Here is a 23,748-nt window from a genome sequence, read left to right on the forward strand (position 1 = left end):
TTTATTCGATCCTTGATCCCACAACACTTCTTGACTGTAGCAATATCATCCGGACGTCACCAGACAGATCACATCCATTGAATTGGATCAATCAGCCCACAGGGAAATAGCCTGATGTTGAATGGCCCAGCATCGTCTGCCCATACGCGAAAAAAATTTTCACCTGGACGGAGAGCGCCGGAGCCGTCCGTATCTGTCCCGTGTGTCGAATCAGCCTACGGTCGAACGGCCACGCGTCTTACGACGATAAATTTTGGAACAGAACTATGCTATCTGACACCAAACCCCAGATGATGTAAGCTAAAAGTTACGTAATTCAGCGAAGCTTCGGAAGTCACTCGCCGGCGGACGATAGATTTCGTAACTGAACTATGCTTTCTGAAACCTAACCCCGGATGTTGTGAGCTAAAAGTGACCGTCTGGTGGTGCACGGCAGGATGCATGCAATTCCACAGGCGAGCTGGGCTGGTTGGTCGCATTCCGTTATCCGCTAGTTACAGTTCGACAACCATTATTCTCTGGGCTATTTGCTTCAGAATATGGTGGCGTAAATCTTCTCATATTTATTTTAAAGCAAGATGATGTCATGGGCTGATGGGACGCCTGTCGGAGACCACAACTGCCTTGCTTCGAATGGACTATCATGATCCCTTCCCTGAAGAACGTACCCTACTTGGCCTACAAAACTTCTTGACTGTAACATTATCAGCCGCACGCCACCAGACAGATCACATCCATTGAATTAGACCAATCAGCCCACAGGAAAATAAGCCTGATGTCGTATGGCCCAGCGTCGTTTGCCAATAAGCAAAAAAAATTTACACCACCCGGACGGAGCGTGCCGGAGCCGTCCGTATCTGTCCCGTGTGTCTCAGCAGCCTACGGTCGAACGGCCATGCGTCGTACGACGATAAATTTTGGAACAGAACTATGCTATCTGAAACCTAACCTCAAATGCTGTGAGCTAAAAGTTACGTAATTTAGGGAAGCTATGGAAGTCGCTCGTCGAAGGACGATAGATTTTGGAACAGAACTATGCTTTCTGAAACCTAACCCAGGATGTTGTGACTTGTGAGCTGGAAGTGACCGTCTGGTGGTGCACGGCATGATGCATGCAGTTCCACTGGCGACCTATTCCGAGAACGTTACCGAAGGTCCGCCATTGTCGCCAGAATCATTGAAACTGGGCACAAATTGAATCGGAAAACTGTGCAACCGTCCACATGCTCCGACTTGTCTGCGCAGTTCATCGGAATCTATGCTTTGTAGCTCAGATTTCGATGCAACTGCGCAGTTTTCCCGCCGGCTTCACAACTGCGCAGTTTTCCCGTCCACACGCAACGTTTTAACTGCAACGATTAGGACTGCTCAGACAAATCGTTGTGTAAAACTGAGCGTGTGGACCGGCCTTTACTCTCTGGGCTATTCGCTTCAGAATATGGTGGCTCAAGGCTCCTAATATTTAGAGCAAGATGATGTCTCGGGCTGGTTACCGACGGATAGCTTAATCCTCGGCTGATTGGTGGTCCACAGGAAATATTCTAGGCGTTCATTTTAAGGCTGATTCGTGCACAAATTTGGTGGCACACGGCTGCGTACCCCAACAAGCTATATCCGCGAAATTAGATAATCAAGAGATGCTTTCTGTGTATAATTGGAAAATGCACTTGCAGGGTACGCAGCCATGCACACCAAATTTTTGCACCAATCACGGCAATCAGCCTTGAAAGGAACGCCTTGCATATTTCCGGATGACCACCAACAGCTGCAGATTAAGCCGTCCGTCGGTAACCAGCCCATGACATCGTCTCGCTTTATATATTAGCAGCTTTACGCTACCATATTCCAGAGCGAATAGCCCAGAGAGTAATGGTTGTCCACCACTGAACGTTGCATCGAATCATAACTTCATACCCTGACTTTAGCTCGAACTGTAACTTGCGGACAACGGACTGCGACCAACCAGCCCAGGCCGTCAGTGGAACTGCATGCATCCTGCCGTGCATCACCAGACGGTCACTTTTAGCTCACAACATCCGGGGTTAGGTTCCAGAAAGCATAGTTCTGTTCCAAAATCTATCGTCCTTCGACGATCGCATTCCACAGCTTCACTAAATTACGTATTTTTTAGCTCACCGCATCTGAGGTTAGGTTTCAGATAGCATAGTTCTGTTCCAAAATTTATCGTCTGACCGCCGGCGTCAAAGCGCATAGGCAGTCTATTCAGATTGAAATAAAAAGGAAGGCGCGGGATCGCGGGAAGCGATCCAGCCGGTAATGATTCCCGCCAGCGAGGCGGGAAAAATGAATCTGAATGACCGCCGGATCGATAAAGCTGTTTTCTCCGAAACTCTCGTGATGATGTTATAATTATTTAATATGATTTAAAATGTACGACTTTAATGTGTATTGTGAGTGTTAATATTAATGTTAGTATAAGAAACATAAAAATTAGTTATATTATGTTAGTATGAAAAATATAAGAATTAGTGATATGTTATGCATAACATTAGTGCTATGTAGCGAGATCCGCTACATTCTCGTATGAATAGTGTACGGCAAAATAGTACAAAGAGAGGGTTGTAATGAAACACTGATACATTTCACATTAAATTGGAAAGTTCAAGTTCACATCCTACGTTAACAAAAAATCTCTAGTACATGAAAAAGGTAATCTAAACACAATCAAAAGTCCAAAACCTATCAGTTTACATCATTAAAATCATCTAATTTTACCGGAAAATGTTGATATATTGCAGTCCCGTTGAGTCGTACAACTGTTGTAAACAACCGTAACTTGCGCACCCGTTTGCGGCCGGCCGTTTGTTCAGCGGCCGTACTGCTTCTGTATACTCGCGTCCGCTTTCATAGTTGCTCTTCCTTCATGGCCGTATTACCCGCGCATTACAGTGATGTCTCACGGCCGGTCTAACCGTAGAGTTTATGACGACCGTACTTCTGTTGATGACTGTGACCGTCACGCTTCGTCTGATGAGAGTTGTGACCGTACTAATGATGACCGTACCGATGATAATTCCCGGTGTAGAGCTCGAACTTAAGTCTTCTGATGACGTGCGTTATAATCGTTGTACAACTCGTGGCCCTCTCGCATTGTCTCACGGCTGAGTCGCAGCCGTAGTGTTGACGTTGATTTTCTTGACGTGCTCACCGGTCTCGTAGCTGCCTCGATAGTCTAGGTTTCTCGCGACCGTCAATGTTCGAAAACGACAAACCGCCGGCCTCACTGCCGCGGCCGTTACGTCCGCTGAGTGCAGACCGTGCTTGCGTGACTGTCGCCTCCGTAGAACCAACCCTTGGCTCCAATTTTAAGGTCCTTATATAGGCAGCAGTCACGCACAGTTAAGCCTATATACCCTCGAAGTGACGCCGCGACGGTTGTGAGTTCCACAAGGTCAGCACCTTTGATAACCTCGCCATTTCAAACTATAAACAAACCCTCGATCTCACTACCTTATGCAAGCTTTACACAATTTCACCCCAAATTCCTGTAGCCTTCTCAACACTTTACTCTAAGTCTCTAACTTTCATAACTAAATTTACGAATTAATTCACCCACAGACTGCGTTCTATAAAATATAATATAATTTTAAGTCAGAATTACCGACGCTCTAATCATTGTGGCCGTTCGACTGTAGGCTGATTCGACACACGGGAAAGATACGGACGTCCCCGGCGCCATCCGACCGGGTGGTGTAAAAATTTTTTCGCATGTTGGCAGACGATGCTGAGCCATTCTACATCAGGTTATTTTTCTGTGGGCTGTTTGATCTAATTCAATGGATGTGATGTGTATGGTGGCTTGCGGCTGATAATGTTACAGTCAAAAAGTTTTATAGGCTACGTTCTTCAGGGAAGGGATCATGATAGTCCATTCGTTGCACGGCACTGGTGGTCTCCGACAGGCGTCCCAACTTACAAACATTGCTACTGATTTTCGGACAAGCTTCACTGCATCCTGATCCATCCGTAGCACCGGAAACCTCACTGTGTACGCTTGCGGTCTTTCAGATTTGCAGTAATTTCAAAATAATTTCTAAAATGCAATAATTTTAGACGGGGGTGCAATTTTTCACGGGGCGCAGCCGTGGGCCACAAATTTTACCCTTAAATAAGACCTGATACGCCTAGCTTCACCAATCACCATGCATTAACTTTACTTAGCCTCAGAACTAGACTGCAGAAGCTCTCAGGCCCATTGCCCAACGGTCATCCTTGCGCCTTGCGGTTGTCCTGTGGCTTTAAGTTTAAGTCCACCCAGCGTGGACACCCGGAAAAGAAGAAAGATCAGAACTAGAGGCCGCAGACTACGCTTGAACTCTGTAATCCAGACAATCGACACACTGCCAAAAGATAACAGTGCCGTAGGTCTTCAGCCACTGCTTAAGAATGTAGAATGCTCACTCATAACTTCATAAGCAGGCACTAGGCAGTTCCCATCCAGATCCAGCTGTACCTACTCTGGCCTAACCTATTCAGGCTGTCCAGGCTCACAACCTTCTTGCAGCCAATGACTGGCTCTACCAGCACACTTGGACTGTGGACCATCTTTCTAGTTTCTAAGTCTTGCTTCTTGCAGCCGAGCCAATGAGGACATGAGGTTAGGTTAGGTCTGCTCACTTGCTCAGGTTAGTTTTTGGTGGAGAAAGGTTGCAGCTTGTATAGGTTAGGCCTGAAGAGGTTAGGCCAGAGCCTAGTATGGAATATATCTACTTGGCAACTAGTATGGAATATATCTACTTGGCAAGCCGCGACTGAATTTTTCGAGCCGTGGTTTTATGGATTTGCCAGCCGTGATTCCATTTCTATGAGCCGTGATTCTATTTCACAGAGCCGTGAATTCCATATCTCGGCCATGAAAAGCCATTTACGAGATGCGAATGCGAATTTATTTACAAAGTTTATGCACGTGTTATCCCAAATCTCTAATTTTACCCTTAAACAGTCAAACGGCAACAATAAAATTTGTCTCTACTGTAAGTTCAGCACGTGTTAATATACAGTCTGACCGCGGCGCTTTGACATGACCGCAACTATGCGCGATCTTCAACAAACGTTTTGTTTATTTGTTTACATTACGATGTTTATGTTTTTTCTGCAAGATATTTTTGGCGGAAACGGTAAAGCAATGCGGATTGCGGAAGTTGCAAATTTTATGAAATGACATGTTAGCAAAGTGCAAACCGCGATTTTTTAATCAAACAAAAATTTATGACATTCGAGCCGCGAGATTTCATACCTACTGAAATTATATGATATTAGAGCCGCGATATTTCAGACAAAAATAGGACTTTTCCAGACTAGGCCAGAGCCAGATGAGGTTTGGCCAGGGCCCAGATGCAGTAGCCTCAACTCTCAAGTATAGATATGGGTGGCGGGGGCGCGGGGCCATGTTTACCTCTGGCAACTTGGCAAGCTAACCAAGCTTATTTTATGGCTGTGGAGTGTGGACATATGGCGGGAGCACGGGACCCGGGGACCGGCGGCCGGCGCTATGGCTTTGAGCACTTGACTTCATAGACATAGGCCATTATTATGGTTTATGCACTCTAGTGACTCTAGACTCTAGCGTTCCTACCTATAGAAAGGAATATGAACTTATGAAGTAAGTAAGACTAAGAAGTATGGCAAAGCTGGCCTCTGGCATGTGCCCCATAATTTCAATCCAAATTTGTCAGCAAGATCTTCAGAAAGCGTAAATTTTGCTGCTGATGCATCGCCAAATGTCTTTTGATATTCACCCATTTTCTGCACCGTGGGGCGTGGACTGCAGGAACTTATACATTTTCTACATAATTATAATATATCCAGAACATTCTGTTCTGTAAAGCCCTCAAATCTGAGTCAAGCATGTTCTATTAGTGTTCTTTGTACTACTGATTCTTTCTGTATTTTCCAGGATTTTTTTAAATGTCTGATTCAGCAGAAAAGTCTTGGGTTGATGATGTGATTATGGTAACATCGCAGGAAAATCAAGATGATGATAAATTATTTAAAATGAGTGATGTTAAATTAAATTCTACTTCCCAAGTTACTAAACACCAACACATTAGTAATCTCACTCTTAATACACATAAGGCTGGAATGCAAGGTAAAACATTCCTTATTTCCCATTAGATATAAAATTCAATATTTACTTCAAACTTTCTTTGAACAGTCTTCAAATATACTGATAGATTTGTGTTGATTTGTTATTAAGTAGTTTTAAGTAGGTACTAGTTTAGTATCCTTTATAGAGTAATGCACTTATAACTGTATAACAAATGAAGTTTCTTCTGGCGTGCCCAGCTCATCGTCATCTGTTACCATCTAGGTGCATAAATTTATTATTTTGTATTTGAAACTCTGTATAGGTATAGCTGGACGCTGGTCATGTTTCATGCTGTTGAATATATGTATTTAATGTTGAAACTTGATTTTTTGTTTCAATAATAAAATGTATGCAGGATTCGATGCTGCAAAGATCAATGAGATAATTCGCAAGGCATCAGAGGGATCCCGATTTTATCAACACAAGCAACAAGCACAGCAGAAGTTGGATGCCAAGATCAAGGAGATGCTGCACACAGCCCAGCAAATGTCACCTCAGCTTCTTGAAAAGGCCACTAAGAAGGTTAATAAACTATTTGCAGTTTTTTTTGATGACTTGAAAAATTAAAATTTGATGATATTTATTAGGTTGCATGACTTAGCATTGGGAATTGAAGCTGAACTCAACTTCTAGAATTTATAAGCAATTCAATTCAATATTAAGCTTGAGCCTCACGGCTGAAATTGTCTGTTTTACAAACTAGTTTAATGACTTAAATTTTTCAAAATATAAACTGACTACTTACACAACAACAAATAAATTGTGACTGAGCTCTTTATTTTGATTTAATAAATGTTAGGTTAGTGAAATATCAGACCCAGGGAATGAAGGGATTATGTTAGTGACCACAAATTTATGTGCCAACCATATTATTAAATTTTGCCTCTGATGGTGGAAATTTCTCTTGCCAGATGGAAGCAGTGGCCCTTGAGTGTGAAGCAGGAAGAGACCTCAGCCGCACTATTGTGCATGTAGACATGGACATGTTCTATGCTGCTGTGGAAATGAGGGACCAGCCTAATTTAAAGTATGAATACTCGTGAATATTAAATCTCACGAATGTAGCAACTACCATTTACCAAACATGTTTGTTCTACTATACTTAGCTAATGTTAGTTTCTTAAAGATGTTCAGGATTATTCACTAAAACCCCTAGTACTTCATTTTCAGCCATTAGAAGCAACTATGGCCCTTGTATTAACTGTTATAGGTACTGTGTTTAAAATTGTATAAATGTATATTATTAATGTAGATATGCTATTCCATCTGATTTCAGCCCATTTTATTTGGTCATCAGCCATTTTTCCTCCTACCCTGTCTGCAAAGTGCATCCTAATCCATAGCAGGTTCTAATGAGTGCATTATTTACCGATGTGACTTACATGCACACATTGAATTTGAACGAGGGTGTTTATTTCTGTATGAAACTCCTAAGTATGCATATTTTGAATATGTATTAGAATATATTCCATTAATTCTCATCATATAAATATTCATTAGAGATGTGCCAATGGCGGTGGGAGGAAACAGCATGCTGAGCACCAGCAACTACATCGCCAGGAAGTTCGGTGTTCGTGCCGGCATGCCAGGTTTTATAGCCCGTCAACTGTGTCCTGCGTTGGTGCTCGTGCCTCCGAACTTCTCCAAGTATAAGGCAGTGAGCCGAGTTGTTGAGCAAGTCTTTGCTATTTACGATCCTAACTACGCCATGATGTCCTTGGACGAGGCTTATCTCGACATCACTGATTACATGGAAGCTAATGCTGATGCCTACCAAGCCAAGAGTGAAGTGGACAACGAGACGCTGGCGGAGGCCATCGTCAGAGAAATGAGGTTGAAAATTCAAGAAGCAACTCAGCTTACTGCAAGCGCTGGTATGAAACAATGTGTTACTGCAATGATATAAAAGTACCAAACGAGAATTCGTGTAGATGCAATCATCTAGAAATGAAGTTGGGAGATGAGGTAACCTCATGTTTCTTGACTAGTCTCATTACTAGAGCATTGCGTGGCAACTTGAGATCAAGTAATGAAAATACGCTACTACATGAAATCCCGTATTTCCAGGTTTTCTTAGTTTTCAATTGTATAACCTTAACTGAAATGCACCCATCAACATTACGATGAGGAAACTTGCTCATCTCGGAAGAGCGTTGCAATGACATGATTTGTTTCTCTTAATATGCTGCTTTTTGACGTAAGAGACTTCAAAGTAACTTGGTTCTATTATCTCTGACTCGGATATTTGACTATATTGCTTGGATCTACTGCATCAGACTCTGATTAATACTTGATAATTTTTGTGGCCATGTCAGGTATTGCAGCGAACACTCGTCTGGCGAAGGTGTTCGAGTGTTCGCTCGAGTGTTCTCATCGTCTGGCGAAGGTGTTCTCTGACTAATAATTTATAATTTTTGTGGCCATGTCAGGCATTGCAGCGAACACTCGTCTGGCGAAGGTGTGTAGCGACCTCAACAAGCCCAACGGTCAGTATTACCTACCCTCTGACACCCGCGCCATCATGGACTTCATCAACAAACTTCCCATCAGGAAGGTGGGTACATTTCACGATTATTCGATTTACGAGCCGAATTAGACAGGAGCTTTGATGCACTAAATTTTAAGAGCTCTAGTGCAAATCTAGTTTTTCCACTGGTAACGTTCTAGAATGGGAGCTAAAGAAGTGTAAGTGACATGAATCGTTTAATGAATAGGTATTATGTATATTAGAGGAGACTAACTGATTCAACAAAAATTTTTGATTGTCGATTATGCATTTCCAGACTGGATAATAGGAATAATTTCCTACATTCTGCTACCGAGAATGCTCGATAGTTTGTTCGTGCGTATGCCATCCATTTTAAGAATTCACTTCTTGTGATTTCAAGACTAATTTAAATTTTCATTATTGCAAATGGTTATGAAAAACGCTGTTTTTATATTGAAGAAATACTCTAAAATTTTCCAATTTGCTGTCTAAATACGAACATTTTATATTACAAAAAGTCGTGTTTTACAATAAATGCTGGATCATGGAGCTCTAAATGCTGTTCTTTCGACCTTAGTGAGATTTTTGGTTTGAAGTTATCATTTGCGAAACTAGTCCCACAATAATTATCAGGCTGAGTGATGCTGTGTCACTCATCGGCATCGCGCTCAATATGCGTGTTGCCTCAAATATGCTTATGTTGTGTTGCCTCAAATAGTAACTATGATTGATGGCAAATTTCGCAAACGATCTTATTAATTCAACCACCTTCATTTTAAATATAGATAATTATCCATTTTGCAGATAAGCGGCATAGGGAACGTGACGGAGCAGCAGCTGAAGGCGCTTGGGATAACATTGTGTGGGCAGATTCGCCCAAACTACGGGCTGCTGCGACTGCTCTTCTCAGATTGTAGTCTGGATTATTTCGTACGGATCTCGCTTGGTCTTGGGGAGACAGACCTCAGTAATTACACCAGCGGTGAACAAAAGAGCATCAGCACCGAGACTACCTTCACGGGTACCTCGTGTAAGCAAAAGCTGATGCAAATGGTTTCGGACCTCAGCATCGAATTGCATGGGGATATGAAGAAGAAAGGACTTGTAGGGAAGCTTGTAACTCTTAAAACGAAGACGGTGAATTTCGTGTTGAAAACTCGCAGCATGGCTCTCGGTGAACCCACAAGCGATCCAGAAGTCATGGGCAAGGTTGCGCGTAAACTTCTTATTGCCGAAATGGAAAAATGTCCGGTAGACGAGCCATTATCTCTGCGTTTATTGGGCGTACGTATGTCTAACTTGAGTGAGGAGGCTTCTTCCGGCAGAGCTAAGCAGACTACGATCAGTAAAATGTTCGAAAAACAGACTGTGTCAGCAGGACGCGAGAGTAGCAGTAATTACTGTCTCGTCACGGAGTCTGTCGCTAGTAACACCTTGTCTGAAGCATCAGATAAACATGGATCAGACTCAGTTAATCCGGAGAAAATTCTGCCTTCACTGGACAATTATTGTCCAAGTAGTAGTAATATTGATGCGACGGTTACGAATTCGTCGAAGAATGCTCAACTTATTTGCCCCATCTGTGGTGAAATAATAAATTCAAAATTTTTAACTGCACTCAATAGACACATAGACGCTTGTCTTGATAGCAATGTGAAAAAGAAATCTTTTAATCCTTGCGTGGATGAAACAAATAACTGCTCTAGCAGCTCCGAAAATTCTGAAGAAATTCAGGAGAAGTTCAGGCCTTCCATGATTGATAATTTGAAGATATTGAAACCAAATCTTTCTTCGTCAAGTGCACAAAGCGTGGATTGTCACAGTCAAAATGATCTTAATGGCGATGATACGGTTATTTGTCACTCGAAACTGCGGAGAGACTCTACGGATGATGTTAATCCTAAAATTCACTACTCCACGGATTCATGGGACATCAGAGACTCACTCTTGTGTCCTGTTTGCAACGTTGTGACATGTACGTCGCTGGATTCCCTAAACCAACACCTGGATAGTTGTCTCGCTACGTCTAACTTGCAATGCGATTCACCTGACGTCTGCCTGACATCCCCTTCCGCTCAATGCGACCTGAGAAACCCAACTGGCAAATCGGTTTTTGAAAATCTCGAATGTGATGGAACGCAAACCCAAGGTTGTTTGCCCGATTCCAAGTCCGATGATTGCCGTAAGTCGTTACAAGATTATTTTAGTGGAGTTCAGACCTTGACTAGTTGTTCAAGTGACCTAAGAACTGGACCAAGACCTTCAACAACATTTCTTAGTTCTAATGGAGAATCTAGAGTTCGCGGTTCAAAGCGCAAAGTCAGCAAGAAGTGTCCTACTATTAACAAAAAACCCAGGACTTCTGGAATAGATATTCCAATAACAGATTTTTTTTTGTGACTTCCAATTTGATTTATTAGGTCATGCTAGAACGATGAATACTTTTTAAGTCTTTGTTATCACTGAAATTGATTTTATATCTGGCGTTTCATTTTCAACCTTTCGCTAGACGTTTATTTTAAGCATTATGGCTGTGACGTTGCATGGTAGTCCTGATTCATGCGAGTCTTCAATGACAAATTGAGCATGGATAACATCTGGTAATTTCTGTATGTATAAATAAGCATTTTCGGCATTGAATCTCGATCTCATTTGCTCTCAGATGGAGATAGTTTGTCATATTTCCCTTATAATGTTAAGACTTTAACACGTTGACTTCTATTGCTTCCATCTTGTACAATTATTTTCTCTGTTTTTGCACTACTATGAATTCCCACTACGTCCTGGATAAATACACTTCCTGGTATACATATTACCACTTCAGTGTCAACGTGTTAGAGAAAAAACGCCGCTGGTAGTACCTACTACCTAGTACGTTTTTTTTTTTTCAAAATTCGACGGAAAACGCATATGCTGAGTTAATAGGTTGGGTTCATTTTGAAAATGGCTAGAACATAATTAAAGATGAAAGCCTGCCTCTGCTCCTCCGAAGTCCTAAATTATTCCACGCTCTCGTGGGCATTTTTCATGAGCGCCTCACCACAGAGCTCACGCCAATGACTGCATCGTTGCGGGTCTTAGTTGTGGGGGTTATAGTAATAGTGAGGCTAGCTTTGACGGCCAAATCTGGCATGGTGAGTGGCGCCAATTTCTTCAGCTAGCAAATTTTTTCGGATCTGCAGCTCACTATTCCTATGGTTGAACTATATACATCTCCTAATTCAACCATGGCTACTCCTATTTGTCTGCTTTGAATCACATTGCCGATTTTGACCCAAATCTCTGGCACGAAGCTGTGGTCGAACCCACTTCCTGTCTCTGTGGGCAATAAATGATTTTGATGAGATAAATTTCGGATGATAAAGGCATTAACTTTTCTACTATTCAAGTGTTTTTAGGATAATTAGTCGACTGGTTGAAATATGATTATATTGAACTTAAACCTAACGAAATTAAACTGCAGTGATGGGTGTGACTCGATTCAGAATGGAATAATGTAAAGGGAAAATATCTGAAAGTACTCAAATCGTGAATATATCTGAGAATGCTCTCTCTATGTAGGTATTTTCGACCACATCGACACTTTTGGGACGAATTTCCAAAGCAGGTTTCCCACACAAAAGTTGGTAAAATCGAAACGGATCAGTACCAAATTAAAAAAGGAGAAATTTATTGACAATATCCTCATGCTAGCACCGACAGATTTTTGGATATTTTAAATGAGCACCACACACGTTACTGGGGTGCGTATTCTTAACGAGTTTAATTGAATGAATAATATGAACTAATTGGTTCTATTTGAATATTTTATAAGAATTACAATTCATTGTAAAAAACATGCAAAACATTAAATCTCAAATGGTAAGCTAAATAACTTAGTCAAAGTACTGAGCGGCAATATACGATACGTTATGAGCCATTCCTGGAAGGGAAGATCAACAAAGTTCTTATCCAAAGGTTTTTACTGGGGTGCGTTTTATTAACATGGATATAATAGGGTGCGTTTTCTCAAAAAGGTAATACTGGGGTGCTTATTCATAACAAGATCCGATTTCTTTTCTGTTTTGATATTAATTGGTGCATTAAACGCCAAGTTATAGCATGTTTTCTACGCATTATCTCGTGAAATCTAAGCAAATCTTAACCTAATTAACAACGTAACTATTTATTCACAATGCACTCATACTGAATATGTTAAAATTGTTCTCTAGTTCAAATATGTCAAAAATTGTTCTCTACTAGTGCGCTACACGCCAGGTTTTAGATCCCTTTGCACGCCCAAGTAACTAACTAACTAACTAACTAACTAACATAGTGTGTAGCGCACTACGTTAAAACGAAGCGCACAATAATTCTGACAACGCTAGCAGGAGTTTATTGTGAATAAATAGCTACGTTGTTAATTGGGTTAAGATCTGTTTCGATTTGAAAAATTTATGCGTGAGAAAGCGGCTATTGTGATTCATTTCATAAATTCGTCTCAAAAGATGTGTATTTTCGAAGCTCTCCCGCGCGTGGAGCTAAATTCTAAACTTGTCTGTGGAAAAAAACTTATTGATTCCTGCCGGAAGCATTGCAAAAACGGCTTTCGGCGGAATAGAGAGAAAACTTGCGGTCTTTTAAGCGAAAAATTAGATCAGTATTCACTGCAGTGAGTGACAGAGAGCGTATTTTCTCGTCCGTCCGTGACGTGAAGTCACGGACGGACATGCCGAGCACAATAGCGCCTTTTTTACATAAATGAGAAAATGCGCTGAAAAGGATGTCGCAGATACTTGCGAACATTTGTCCCCTCAGGACTAGTGCAGTTCTGGGTAGTAGAATATTAGAAATGCGCTCATGTGGCATTAAATATGACTCAGTGAGACGGTTTGCAACATGGTTGTACTAGTATAGTATTGACCCACGAGAAGCTCATTTTCGTAGATGTTACTTATTGTCCGCATGTGGCGTCACTGATCTCAGTGACGTCACGGGCATTAACCAATCACCGAAATGCGATCAAACCAGTCAAGCAATCCGTCATGGGAATGACGGATTTGTTGGATATCAGCGACGCAACAAGAAAGCTGAACTGAGAGGCGGAACTTCTCGTGGGTTCAACTTTATATAGATCAACCATGGTTTGCAACGCTTATGACATGTAGTTTGTAATTTCAGTTTGAGTAGACATTACACCACTGTTGGTAATATTGTATGATTACGCGTACATTTTTTCAATATAGAAGACGTCCATACGAAATTAAATTTCGTTCAAAATTAGTTGTATACACTATAAATGAATAAAACGATGGGCTTCTTGAACATGGTCATCGGATTGATTTACCGAAAAGATACAAATCGATATGAAACTCTTATCAAGTAAAATATCAGCGAGAGATAATTTCGAAATGATTACTAATTACTGCTGGCATCTCATATTCCCAACCCAAGATCGTATGACTGAGTTCAGCGATTGCCGGCCGCAGCTCTGTGGCACCTTTTAATGTGGCTGCCAACTGCGCAAGATTGACACATAGCGGTGGGCATGGTTGAATTAATACATGGTTGAATTAATACAGTGTATTAATTCAACCATAGCGGTGGGATCGTCGGCATGGGCCTATTTCTTCTTTTTTAGCCGACACAGCATACATTTTTCAATAGCCGACACCCGTACATTTTTTCAATATAGAAGATGTCTGCGCGAAATTCAAATATCGATATGATTCACTAAAGTAATTTGATCAAATAAAATATCAACGAGAGATAATGTCAAAATGATTACTAATTACTGCTGGAATCTCATATTCCCAACCCAAGATCGTATGACTGAGCTCAGCGATTGCCGGCCGCAGCTCTGTGGCATCTTTTAATGTGGCTGCCAACTGCGCAAGATTGACACATAGCGGCGGGATCGTCGGCATTGCCATGGCAACAGAAGCGGTCGAGGCGGCAATCTTAAGAACACCGCCGCTGTCTCGCAAGAACTTCTCAGGGTCAAACTCGCGGGTGGAGGGCGCTGGAGGAGGGACAGACTAGCAACAATTATAAAAAATCGAAGAGAAGAAAGTGTTTCGCAAAAAATCCAAAATCTTGGATAATCCGCGCGAAAATTTTCAGATATGTTCGGTAATTTTTTTTTTGAGTCACAAATAGCAACAATTATAATAAAAAGAAATCGAAGAGAAGAAAGAGTTTCTGCAAAATCTCGGATCATCCGCGCGAAAATTTTCAGATAAGTTCAGAAATTTCTTAATGTCACAAAAACGTGTGAGGTTATTGCCGTGTTAAAGCCGTGTCAATCGATGTAAACATTAGGTTTGATTTACATGTTTATTCCCTTCAATCTAAAGATAAATGATGGATGTATTAATATACTTTCTATACTTGTTAAATTTAAGCAAAGCAAATAGCTTTCATTATGAGATTCTACCCAAATACTTTGAACGCTTGTTGGGATCGAAATTATGTCTGATAAGTCGGAGTATCACGGTACGTTTGCATGTGTATATTGCCAATAAACAACGAAAAATCACTTATAACAATTTTACATATATTCGTAGGTAATAGGTTGAACTAGCTCTTACAAAAATGATAAATGATCAGAATTCAAAAATAAACTCAACTAACTGTTGAATCTTTATGATCACGTGTTTACTGAGAGCTGCAAGAAAGTTGAATAAAAAAGATGCTTGAGAAGCATAAAAGATGCTTGAAGCCAAGAGCCCAGTATTATGCTGTAAAAATGCAAGCTTACACATCAGAGTTTTATAGCACATGATATCAATCAGCCATCAACGGAGATGACGTACATAATTGTTTTGCTCCGTGCGCGCATCAATCAATCAATTGAGTCACGCAACCTAATGGCTTTACATGAATGTTTTGATAAGTTTTAATGCCGTATATCTTTCTCGAAAATTGAACCTCTCCCCCTGCAGAAAATTATAGAGAAATTATTGCTTATTTTTCAAACATTGAACCATGTCTGGCGAGCATTAGCTCTGCGGAATACACGAGTACAATTGTAAGGCAGCCCATGAATCTGTAAGAAATTTAAAATGCGTAGTTGACTATCGTGCATTGGACTAAGCGAACATTACGGCTGTGGGAAACTCAAGTAAAATTACAACTTCGCTCATTAATCCTCAAGTAATTCATGATGCGTAGTTATCTATCGAGCATTGAACCATCACACCTCTGCGGACAACACGAGTATAATTGTAATGCGCCACATGAATCTGAAGAGGACCAATCATGCGGACATGACAGCCGGCAAGCAGGATGCGCACACGAGCTCCTCTCGTGAACGCCGCTCTCTAGACCTTGGCTGCGGTGCAGCGCCGCGCTCTCCCACTTTGCTCGCCCGCCAACCTTTAGTTCTATCACCGTGCATATTTCTGTTAAGTTTGCATGATGAATTAAAGCATATAATGCTAAAATGTTGAATTATTGATTAGGTATAAACTGATGTCAAACATGTTCGAAATTCAGACCTCAACATTGCGTTCCATTAGCAAGGGATGAGAGGAGTCCTGGAAGGTGAAGAGCTCCGGAGGAGAGAGCGGCGGCGTGAGAGGCTGCCAGGTTTGGGACGGTCGGGGGCTCAGTGTCGCGCTCGTAGCCCAGTGAGAGGAAGTGAGAGTGTCGATCTTGCTGCAGCGCTCACACCGCGTCGCAGTGCAGTGCGCGGCCTCTTTGGCCCTTGAAAGATACCTCCAGTAGGTGTTCTTTCATAGGAGCTTTATTACAGTGCTTGTTGGGCCCTCTGTGCACAGGGCCTCGTGTAGGCAACATGGCCTGACCCCAGGCCCCAGAGTAGGGTCGACGCCGTCGCCATGGAATGGGCCAACGGCGACGTCCGCATCAACCTTGTCCGAGGCGGACCCTTTTCAAGGGTCCCTGACCGTGGCGACCCGTCAAATGTAGGAGCAACTCGAGAAGAATACTCGCCTAAATCTCAGACTCGTATACCCATGAGCGCTCCCCAGCCCTCTAGGGAGGAATTCAAACCCAACCCCAATTATTATCAACACACGGCTCCCGCCACCTACGGCATTGTACATCCGGATTATAAAATTAGCAGCAAACGTTATTGCGATGTCTCTTTACCTAAGTTTGGCTTGGAGAGGGAAGACAGCCTGCCGCCCAGAAGCTCTGATTATCCATCTTTGCAACGGGGCTTTGGTGCCTCTGCCTTCACGGCGCCAGCTTCCGATGACAGTTGCAGTCAAGTGTGTTCCGAGTGTCCTGGTGGGGGCGCTCCGTGTGACTACGGTCCTCCTTCAGAACCTGGCTATCCTATGGTCGAGATCCACTCAAGCTGCATGCCACCGGAGCCACCAGAGTCCTACACACTAGACATGGGAGGTGTAGTTAGCGGTGTGGGCGTCAGTGATGACCGCAGTGTTCAGAGCCACGCTAGTCATTGCGATATCAGAGATTTTGAAGAATGGCGGGGCCTTAGAGGCTCCCACGAGTCTTTAGGCTCCTTACCACCTGACCTGCAGAGACATCTTCAAAACTGCCGCTGCCCTTGTGATCATCTTGGATACGGCAACTATCAAGTGAGTGTTAAAGCATTGAAGTCGATAATCGGGAACATTCTGAACCATCTTATAATTGGGTCGGTAATAATTTTATTTGATTGTAACATAATGGTTTTTGGCAGGCTTCAAAATAATTTAAGAGAATTATCCTGGAGTTATTCAAGGCATGAGCTGTTTTTAATCCTTTTTATCGCAACTAATCTAAAAAGTAACAGAAATTTCAATTTAATCAATAGAAGGAATGCTATTTCTATTTATCATTGCGAAACAAAGATTTGCCCTGGCACGATTTCTCTCCAAAGTTCCGAGGGATACGACCTTGCCATCCAATTAGACGCCATTGCAAAGAAGTGTGACAGAATCCGACTCTTGCTTGCCAAACCGAGCTGGCGAAATCACGTTTCTGGACCCAACAAGCCCGCCGTGATGTCGTTGATTTGGACCTCAAATGAACGCCGGAGCTCCAAGAAAAGATTGGTCCAGAGACTCTCACGTATCTCTTTCGATCTAGTTTCTAGTTTGAAAACTATAGACCTATATTTCGGCAAAATGGTTCAATGGATCTCTCAACTTGAAATAAGGTTTCCTAGAGACTCTCACGTCTCTCTTTCGATCTAGTTACTATTTTAATAACTATAGACCTATATTTCGGCAAAATGGTTCAATGAATCTCTCAACTTGAAATAAGGTTTCCTAGAGACTCTCACGTCTCTCTTTCGATCTAGTTACTATTTTAATAACTATAAGACCTATATTTCGGCAAAATGGTTTAATGGATCTCTCAACTTGAAACAAGGTTTCCTAGAGACTCTCACGTCTCTCTTTCGATCTAGCTTATATTTTAATAACTATAGACCTATATTTCAGCAAAATGGATCAATGGATCTCTCAATTTGAAACAATGTTTCTAATCTGCAAGAAACTACACGATTACTTGAACGAAAATTTATGACCAGAATCTGACCTTTAGTCCTTTACCAATGATGAATCTTAAAATTAGTTTGTATTGATTTTAGCCTTACGTCTCTATACTATTTTGAACGAACACAAATCGACGAAGCCTTTCGTTATGGAATCACGAGATGCAATGAATAAAAAGGCACTTATTATTCCATATTTTTTCGATATTCTAAAGTGAGACAAAAAATGTTCTACTCTATGTACGCGGGGGAAAAAGTAGTGAAGAAAGAAAAAGTATATATGCCTACATATTGATGATGTTTGTACTATAATTTTATCATAGACAAACTTTTTGAATAAAAAAAAAATAATTCTACCAGGAAGACATCAGTCATTTTGGGCTTCAACCATTTTTTCAGTATGACTTCTTCGTGCGTTTTTGTTTAAAAGATTTACTTTGTAGCCCGGACTGAATTTTTTTCACAAACCTTAACCTAGGCCTTGGTTGATTGAATTTCAATCCTCAGTTATGGCAAGATAACTGGTAAGTACTCAGATAATTGACATGTTTATTAAATGAGTAACTTTTTGTGCTAGATTATTTTTTTGTGTGGCAATAAGTGATGCAAAAGAATTTTCATTCTGTAGTCCTTAATTTTTATGTTTAAACACAATCATTTCTTGAAGCTAGTCCCAAAATTAACTAGACAACTTTTACAGAGCCAGAGTCATATTTTAAGTAGAGTTAATCTTGGCGCCTCCATGTATGTGTACATACTATTCCTTGATACGAATATATTTTAAATGTATGAAAGAGCGAATTTGTTCCTAATTCACAGCTCACAATTGCTACCACATTATACCCTCACTTTTTTCTCTTTGTTGTAGCGTTGGATATTGAGAAAGAAATTACAGACCGACGGACCAAATGAAAAATAAAATTCCATCTGCAGCTCGTCCGAAAAATTACGGAACAAAATTGTCGCAAGATGATGGACGGTTGAGAACAATTCATTTATGATGTTAGACTAGCCATGTCGACTGATATTAACAGGAGCGAAGCGATTACCAGCGCAAAAAAAAATGTTTTGTAATATGGCTTCAGGTCATGCAAACAGCGTAAAACTGGTCAATATTGAACAAAACACGATATAAATGAGGAATTTTTAAAACCAGTTTAATGGACAAGGGCAGCTTAGATGTACTGTATTGTCGGATAAAGTCAAAAACGAACTTTTTGCCCGGAACGCCGTTACTCATGTTATGAAAAAACTGCTCTGTATACAACATGAATAGCACTATCCTTACATGCAGTGACACGGGGCAGGAGAAACGGTATGGTCGGTGGGAGTTGCTCGCTTAATCATTTAGTCAATGATTTTTTTTTAGATGAAGAAATGGATGAAAAGAGGCTTAGATAAATTATAGTCAAAAATTTTTTAAAAGTTCGTGGAGATGGGGGCTTCGAAAATAAATAAGCCGGAAGCCACATTTAAAGCAAACCACGGGCAGTTATTTGATAATAGCTTTATTCTATACGCAGTGTTTTTCTAGTCTCCAGTCTCAAACACCATTGGAAATGGAAATTATTAACAAGACAAATATTATTGCAATGTGAAATTCATTCCCATGCAAATTAGAATTTTTACTCATAAAGATTTAGATGATATTAAAAATAATGTGACCCAAACCTAATGCCGAGACTTTGTGTGCAATGATTACTGCTATATGTGTCCAGTTTAAACGTTATCTTTAATAAGAGTACTTCAGACAAACTTTGTTCAAATTTCTAATACAATTCGTACCAGTATCACTCAATTCTAGAAACTATCGAACGAAGATTTTAAGTAAATCGACAACATTTGCCTATTTTCACTCGCAGCCTATAAGAAAAAAACTGTTCTTTATTCTTGGCATGTTTTCAACACAATTGGTATAGTCAGAGGTTCGTTGTAATGTAGTTTTCCAGTAATAGCATACTAAGTTATTAGCATATTATATTCACGAAAAAAAACGTTCTAAACAGTTCACTGATGAAGCAACCTAGTGCTCAACTCTACGGTATTTACAGCTAGGATTAAATTACTTATTTTGTTTCCTTGAACAGAAATTATTCCACTACTTTAAATTATCCTAGTCGGTAAGTTATTAAAAATAGAGCAACCGCGTCACACAACTAAAAATTTTACACAGTTAAATGAATGAATACATTCAAGCAAAACTGGAATGTGAATTTTATCGCAATGAAGTCGTTCAATACTTTTTTGAAAATATTTACTGTTGAAATTACTGTTGCCATTACTGTTGAAATCGGCGTCTCCGTTTTGCTTGAACGGATTTATTTATTTCACTGTTGAGAATTTCTAGTTATGCAATGCGTATGCTATATTTTGCTATAACTTACTGACATTAAGTAGAGGAAAACTTTGAATTGAGAAACAAAAGCACGTCTATCCTGGCGGTAAAGACCGTAGAGCTGAGAACTTGTTTGCTTAATCAATGAACTGCCGTTTTTGCTTCCTTCAATAGAGTATATACTTATACTTGACAACTGCAGTATATTGAACCACTAACTATAATGGCATGTTTTTTCTTTAAGGTTACGAGTGAAACAGGCAATTGTCGATTTAATTCGTTGCTTGGAATTGACAAATACTAGTAAATTTTTCAAATTTATTGGCTTTCACTAGGGTGACTACCACCATTGATGATCATCCTTGTATGAATGAATGATAGTCAAATTATGAACATATGACGGAACATTATTTCCCTTGTTTATGTGATTCCGGAAATTGATCATTAATATGTTCTCCCAAAAGTATTTGTTTTGCCTAAGTGGTGAAATAGGTTAAGATTTCATTAACTTCCACCTAAGAACTTTTTTCTACAACACTCGAATGTTTAATCCACTCTATGAGGTTAGCTGACCGCAATCGCTACGGCAGCCGTTGCCCACAGACCATCAAAAACGGGTTGACTTCCATGGCAAGATGAACCCTCTGGCCCCAATAGCCAAAGTGTTGCCCTTTGCAGCCAAAGTGTGGTCCTCTCGCTAAAAGTGTTGTTCTTGCAGCCAAAGTGTAACCCTTTCTGCCAAAGTGTTTCCCTTGCTGCCAAAATGTTGCCCTTGCTGCCAAAGTTTTGCTATTGCTGCCAAATGTTGCCCTTGCTGCCAAAGTATTTCCCTTGCTGCCAAAATGTTGCCATTGCAGCCAAAGTGTTGACCTTGCAGCAAAAAGGGGTATATTTTACAGCATAAAACATTATTCTTTCACCAAGTGTGTTGTTCTTCCTGCCAAAGAGTGACCCTTGCGCCAAACTTATTGTCCTTGCAGCAAAAGTATTGCCTTTACAGTCAAAGTGTTGTCCTTATTGCAAAAATATTGCCCTTGCAGCTAATGTTTGCTCTTGCTGCACAAGCGTTGTTGCGGGAAGACAGACAAAACACGTTACCTAAATAGCTATTTCTGTTAACTAATCCTACAATGAGGGAAGCGGGAAATGAATCACAGGCTGTCTCATACTGTATTTGACAATGATAATGGGAAATATAAATTGAATGCCAGAATTAAAAGTCATAACATGAGATGGTGGATGAGGTACTAAAAATGGCGTAATCCAAAACAATTAAATGAATGGTCAGGAAAATGAATGCATTTTAGTAAAATTGACGAAATTACAATTTTAAGGGACTTTTAACGGCGAATGGCGGTCAAAACATCTGAGCCAATTTACGTTTGCCTCATAGGTTGCGAAGTAGACTTTTACAACGCTGCGCTCGGTGGTCGATGCGCTGGGGGAGGTTCACGGCAAAGTCGTTGAGTAAGAGTTCCAGATGCAGAGATAAGTACAGGAGACGCTAACAGTGTTCGTTCCCACCAACTGAAGAAAAAAATGTGGCATGTTGCAATACCTCCAGGGACTGTCATCAAACACGTGACAGCGTGAGACCGGCAGAACCAATGGCCACTGCCGACATCATGATGGCCAAGGGTCTGCCTCTGAGCTCAGACAGCACGAGACTGAGAGATGCTGCGAACAGGCTTTAGGTATTGCGCGGGAGAAAAAGAAAGGAAACTTGAGATTCGCTGAATCTCAAACTACTACAACGTTATTCTTGCAATCAAAGTGTTTTCACTGCAGCCAATGTGTTGCGCCTGATGCCAAAGTGTTTCCCTTGCAGGCAATATATGTTGCGCCTGGTGCCAGAGTGTTTCCCTTGCAGCCAGCGTGTTGAACCTGCTGTCAATGTGTTGTTCTTGCAGCCAGAGTACGGCGCCCATTTCCAAATTGTTGCCTTGGCAGCTGGAGTGTTCCCTCACTTTAAGTGTCGTTCCTGCAGGCAGAGTATTGCGCCTGCTGCCAAAGCCGTGCCTCCTTGCAGCCAGTATGTTGCTCCTGCTGCCTTAGTGTTACCCATACAGCCAGTGTGTTGCTTTTGCTGCCCTAGTGCTACCCTTGCACCAAAAGTTTTACCCTAGCAGCCAAAGTCCTGCCCTTGCACAAATGTGTTGCTCCTATCAGAGCCACCCATGTTCCAACCAAGCGATTAACGCAACATTCAATCATAGAAAAAGTGTAAGAAGTGTAATTGATTCATCAGCCACTGCACTCGAACGGAATTGCGCACTCAGCTGAAAAATATCGCACTGTTGATGGCTAGGATGGCTTAGTCATTCACGCGGCATAGTGGCAGGGATGGCTGCTGCTAGGTTTGTTTGTGCCCGCAACTTTACTTTATTTTTTTTTGTTTGTACATTGCATTCCCCTCATCGTAGTTTGCAATTTACGATTGTTTTTTTCTTGGTATCTTCGAATGAGAATTGAAAGTTGAATGCTGCAACGTAAAATTTTTGCTGTGTGTTAGATGAATAATAGATCAAGGCAGTATAGTGAGTACTTATTATTTATCTTTCACCAGGCAAGGCTTGATGTTGAAGAAACTTTCCCTTCCCGGCGCTTTTATCCGTTTGCCGGCTTCTCCTTTCATTCTAAGTGGTTCCCTTGATTTTATTTCTGAAAGGCATCTTAATTCCATTAATATCCGTTACCTCGCTAAGGTCGGTGAGCGTCAACAATATAAAATAGATCCGCTGGTGGTTTTGTTGGTACCATTAATGGCTGGCATAACCACTGGGGCTAACTGATATTTATTGGCTACGCTTATCATTAATAGCTTGATGAGACCGCTTCATAGAATACTCTTTGAGAAATTGAAAAGCAGCAGGGATATTGGCACATCGCTCCACTGAAATATTATAGGTGCGATGAAAACTCTTCCTGATGACACGTTGATAGATTACCAGTCAGAAATTTCAATGGTGGCCCAAGTTTTTGCTGATGTGAACAATCGATTATTCGCACGAGGTGAAGTTTGAATCGATTATTCGCAGAGGGTGCGCAGAGGGTGGTTCCTGCGGTCGGACATATTTTCATCGAAAAAAGTTCAGGAAGTTTTGAAAATACTATTAATTAAGCTACCTGTGTGTTTTGAACTAATAAACTGAGACAAATACTCACAAAACCTGAGCTCCTATGTCTTTGCATATAATAAGCTCACAAATTTCTAGACGATCTAAAGCTCCCTTAACATACTTAAAAAAATATTGTATTTCGATATGATTATTTCCAGGTTAGACAATTTTAGCCATCCAAGTGCACCGCAGTCGTTTGAATTATGAATGCTAAGAGAAAGTTTTCTGCTAGTTTTCTGAATGCTA

General features: G+C 41.0%; 2 protein-coding genes across 2 annotated transcripts in view; both read left to right on the forward strand.

Moving 5' to 3' along the window:
• The first annotated feature begins 5,909 nt into the window (after nucleotides 1–5,909).
• On the forward strand, nucleotides 5,910–11,076 carry LOC108675256 (DNA polymerase kappa). Its single transcript, XM_018163250.2, has 6 exons — nucleotides 5,910–6,109; nucleotides 6,465–6,631; nucleotides 7,021–7,136; nucleotides 7,610–7,983; nucleotides 8,539–8,663; nucleotides 9,402–11,076. The coding sequence occupies exons 1-6, from the start codon at nucleotides 5,929–5,931 to the stop codon at nucleotides 10,995–10,997; spliced, it is 2,559 nt and encodes an 852-aa protein (XP_018018739.1). The 5' UTR covers nucleotides 5,910–5,928; the 3' UTR covers nucleotides 10,998–11,076.
• Nucleotides 11,077–16,102: 5,026 nt separating this feature from the next.
• LOC125179364 overlaps nucleotides 16,103–23,748 on the forward strand; it is a 56,806-nt gene continuing 49,160 nt past the window's right edge. Inside the window, exons 1-2 of the mRNA XM_047885110.1 lie at nucleotides 16,103–16,207; nucleotides 16,370–17,146. Coding sequence (XP_047741066.1) covers nucleotides 16,103–16,207; nucleotides 16,370–17,146 — 882 coding nt within the window. The remainder of the gene's footprint in view (nucleotides 16,208–16,369; nucleotides 17,147–23,748) is intronic.

The sequence above is a fragment of the Hyalella azteca genome, unplaced genomic scaffold (genome assembly GCF_000764305.2).
Source record: "Hyalella azteca isolate HAZT.00-mixed unplaced genomic scaffold, Hazt_2.0.2 contig2100, whole genome shotgun sequence".
Classification (NCBI taxonomy): Eukaryota; Metazoa; Arthropoda; class Malacostraca; order Amphipoda; family Hyalellidae; genus Hyalella; species Hyalella azteca.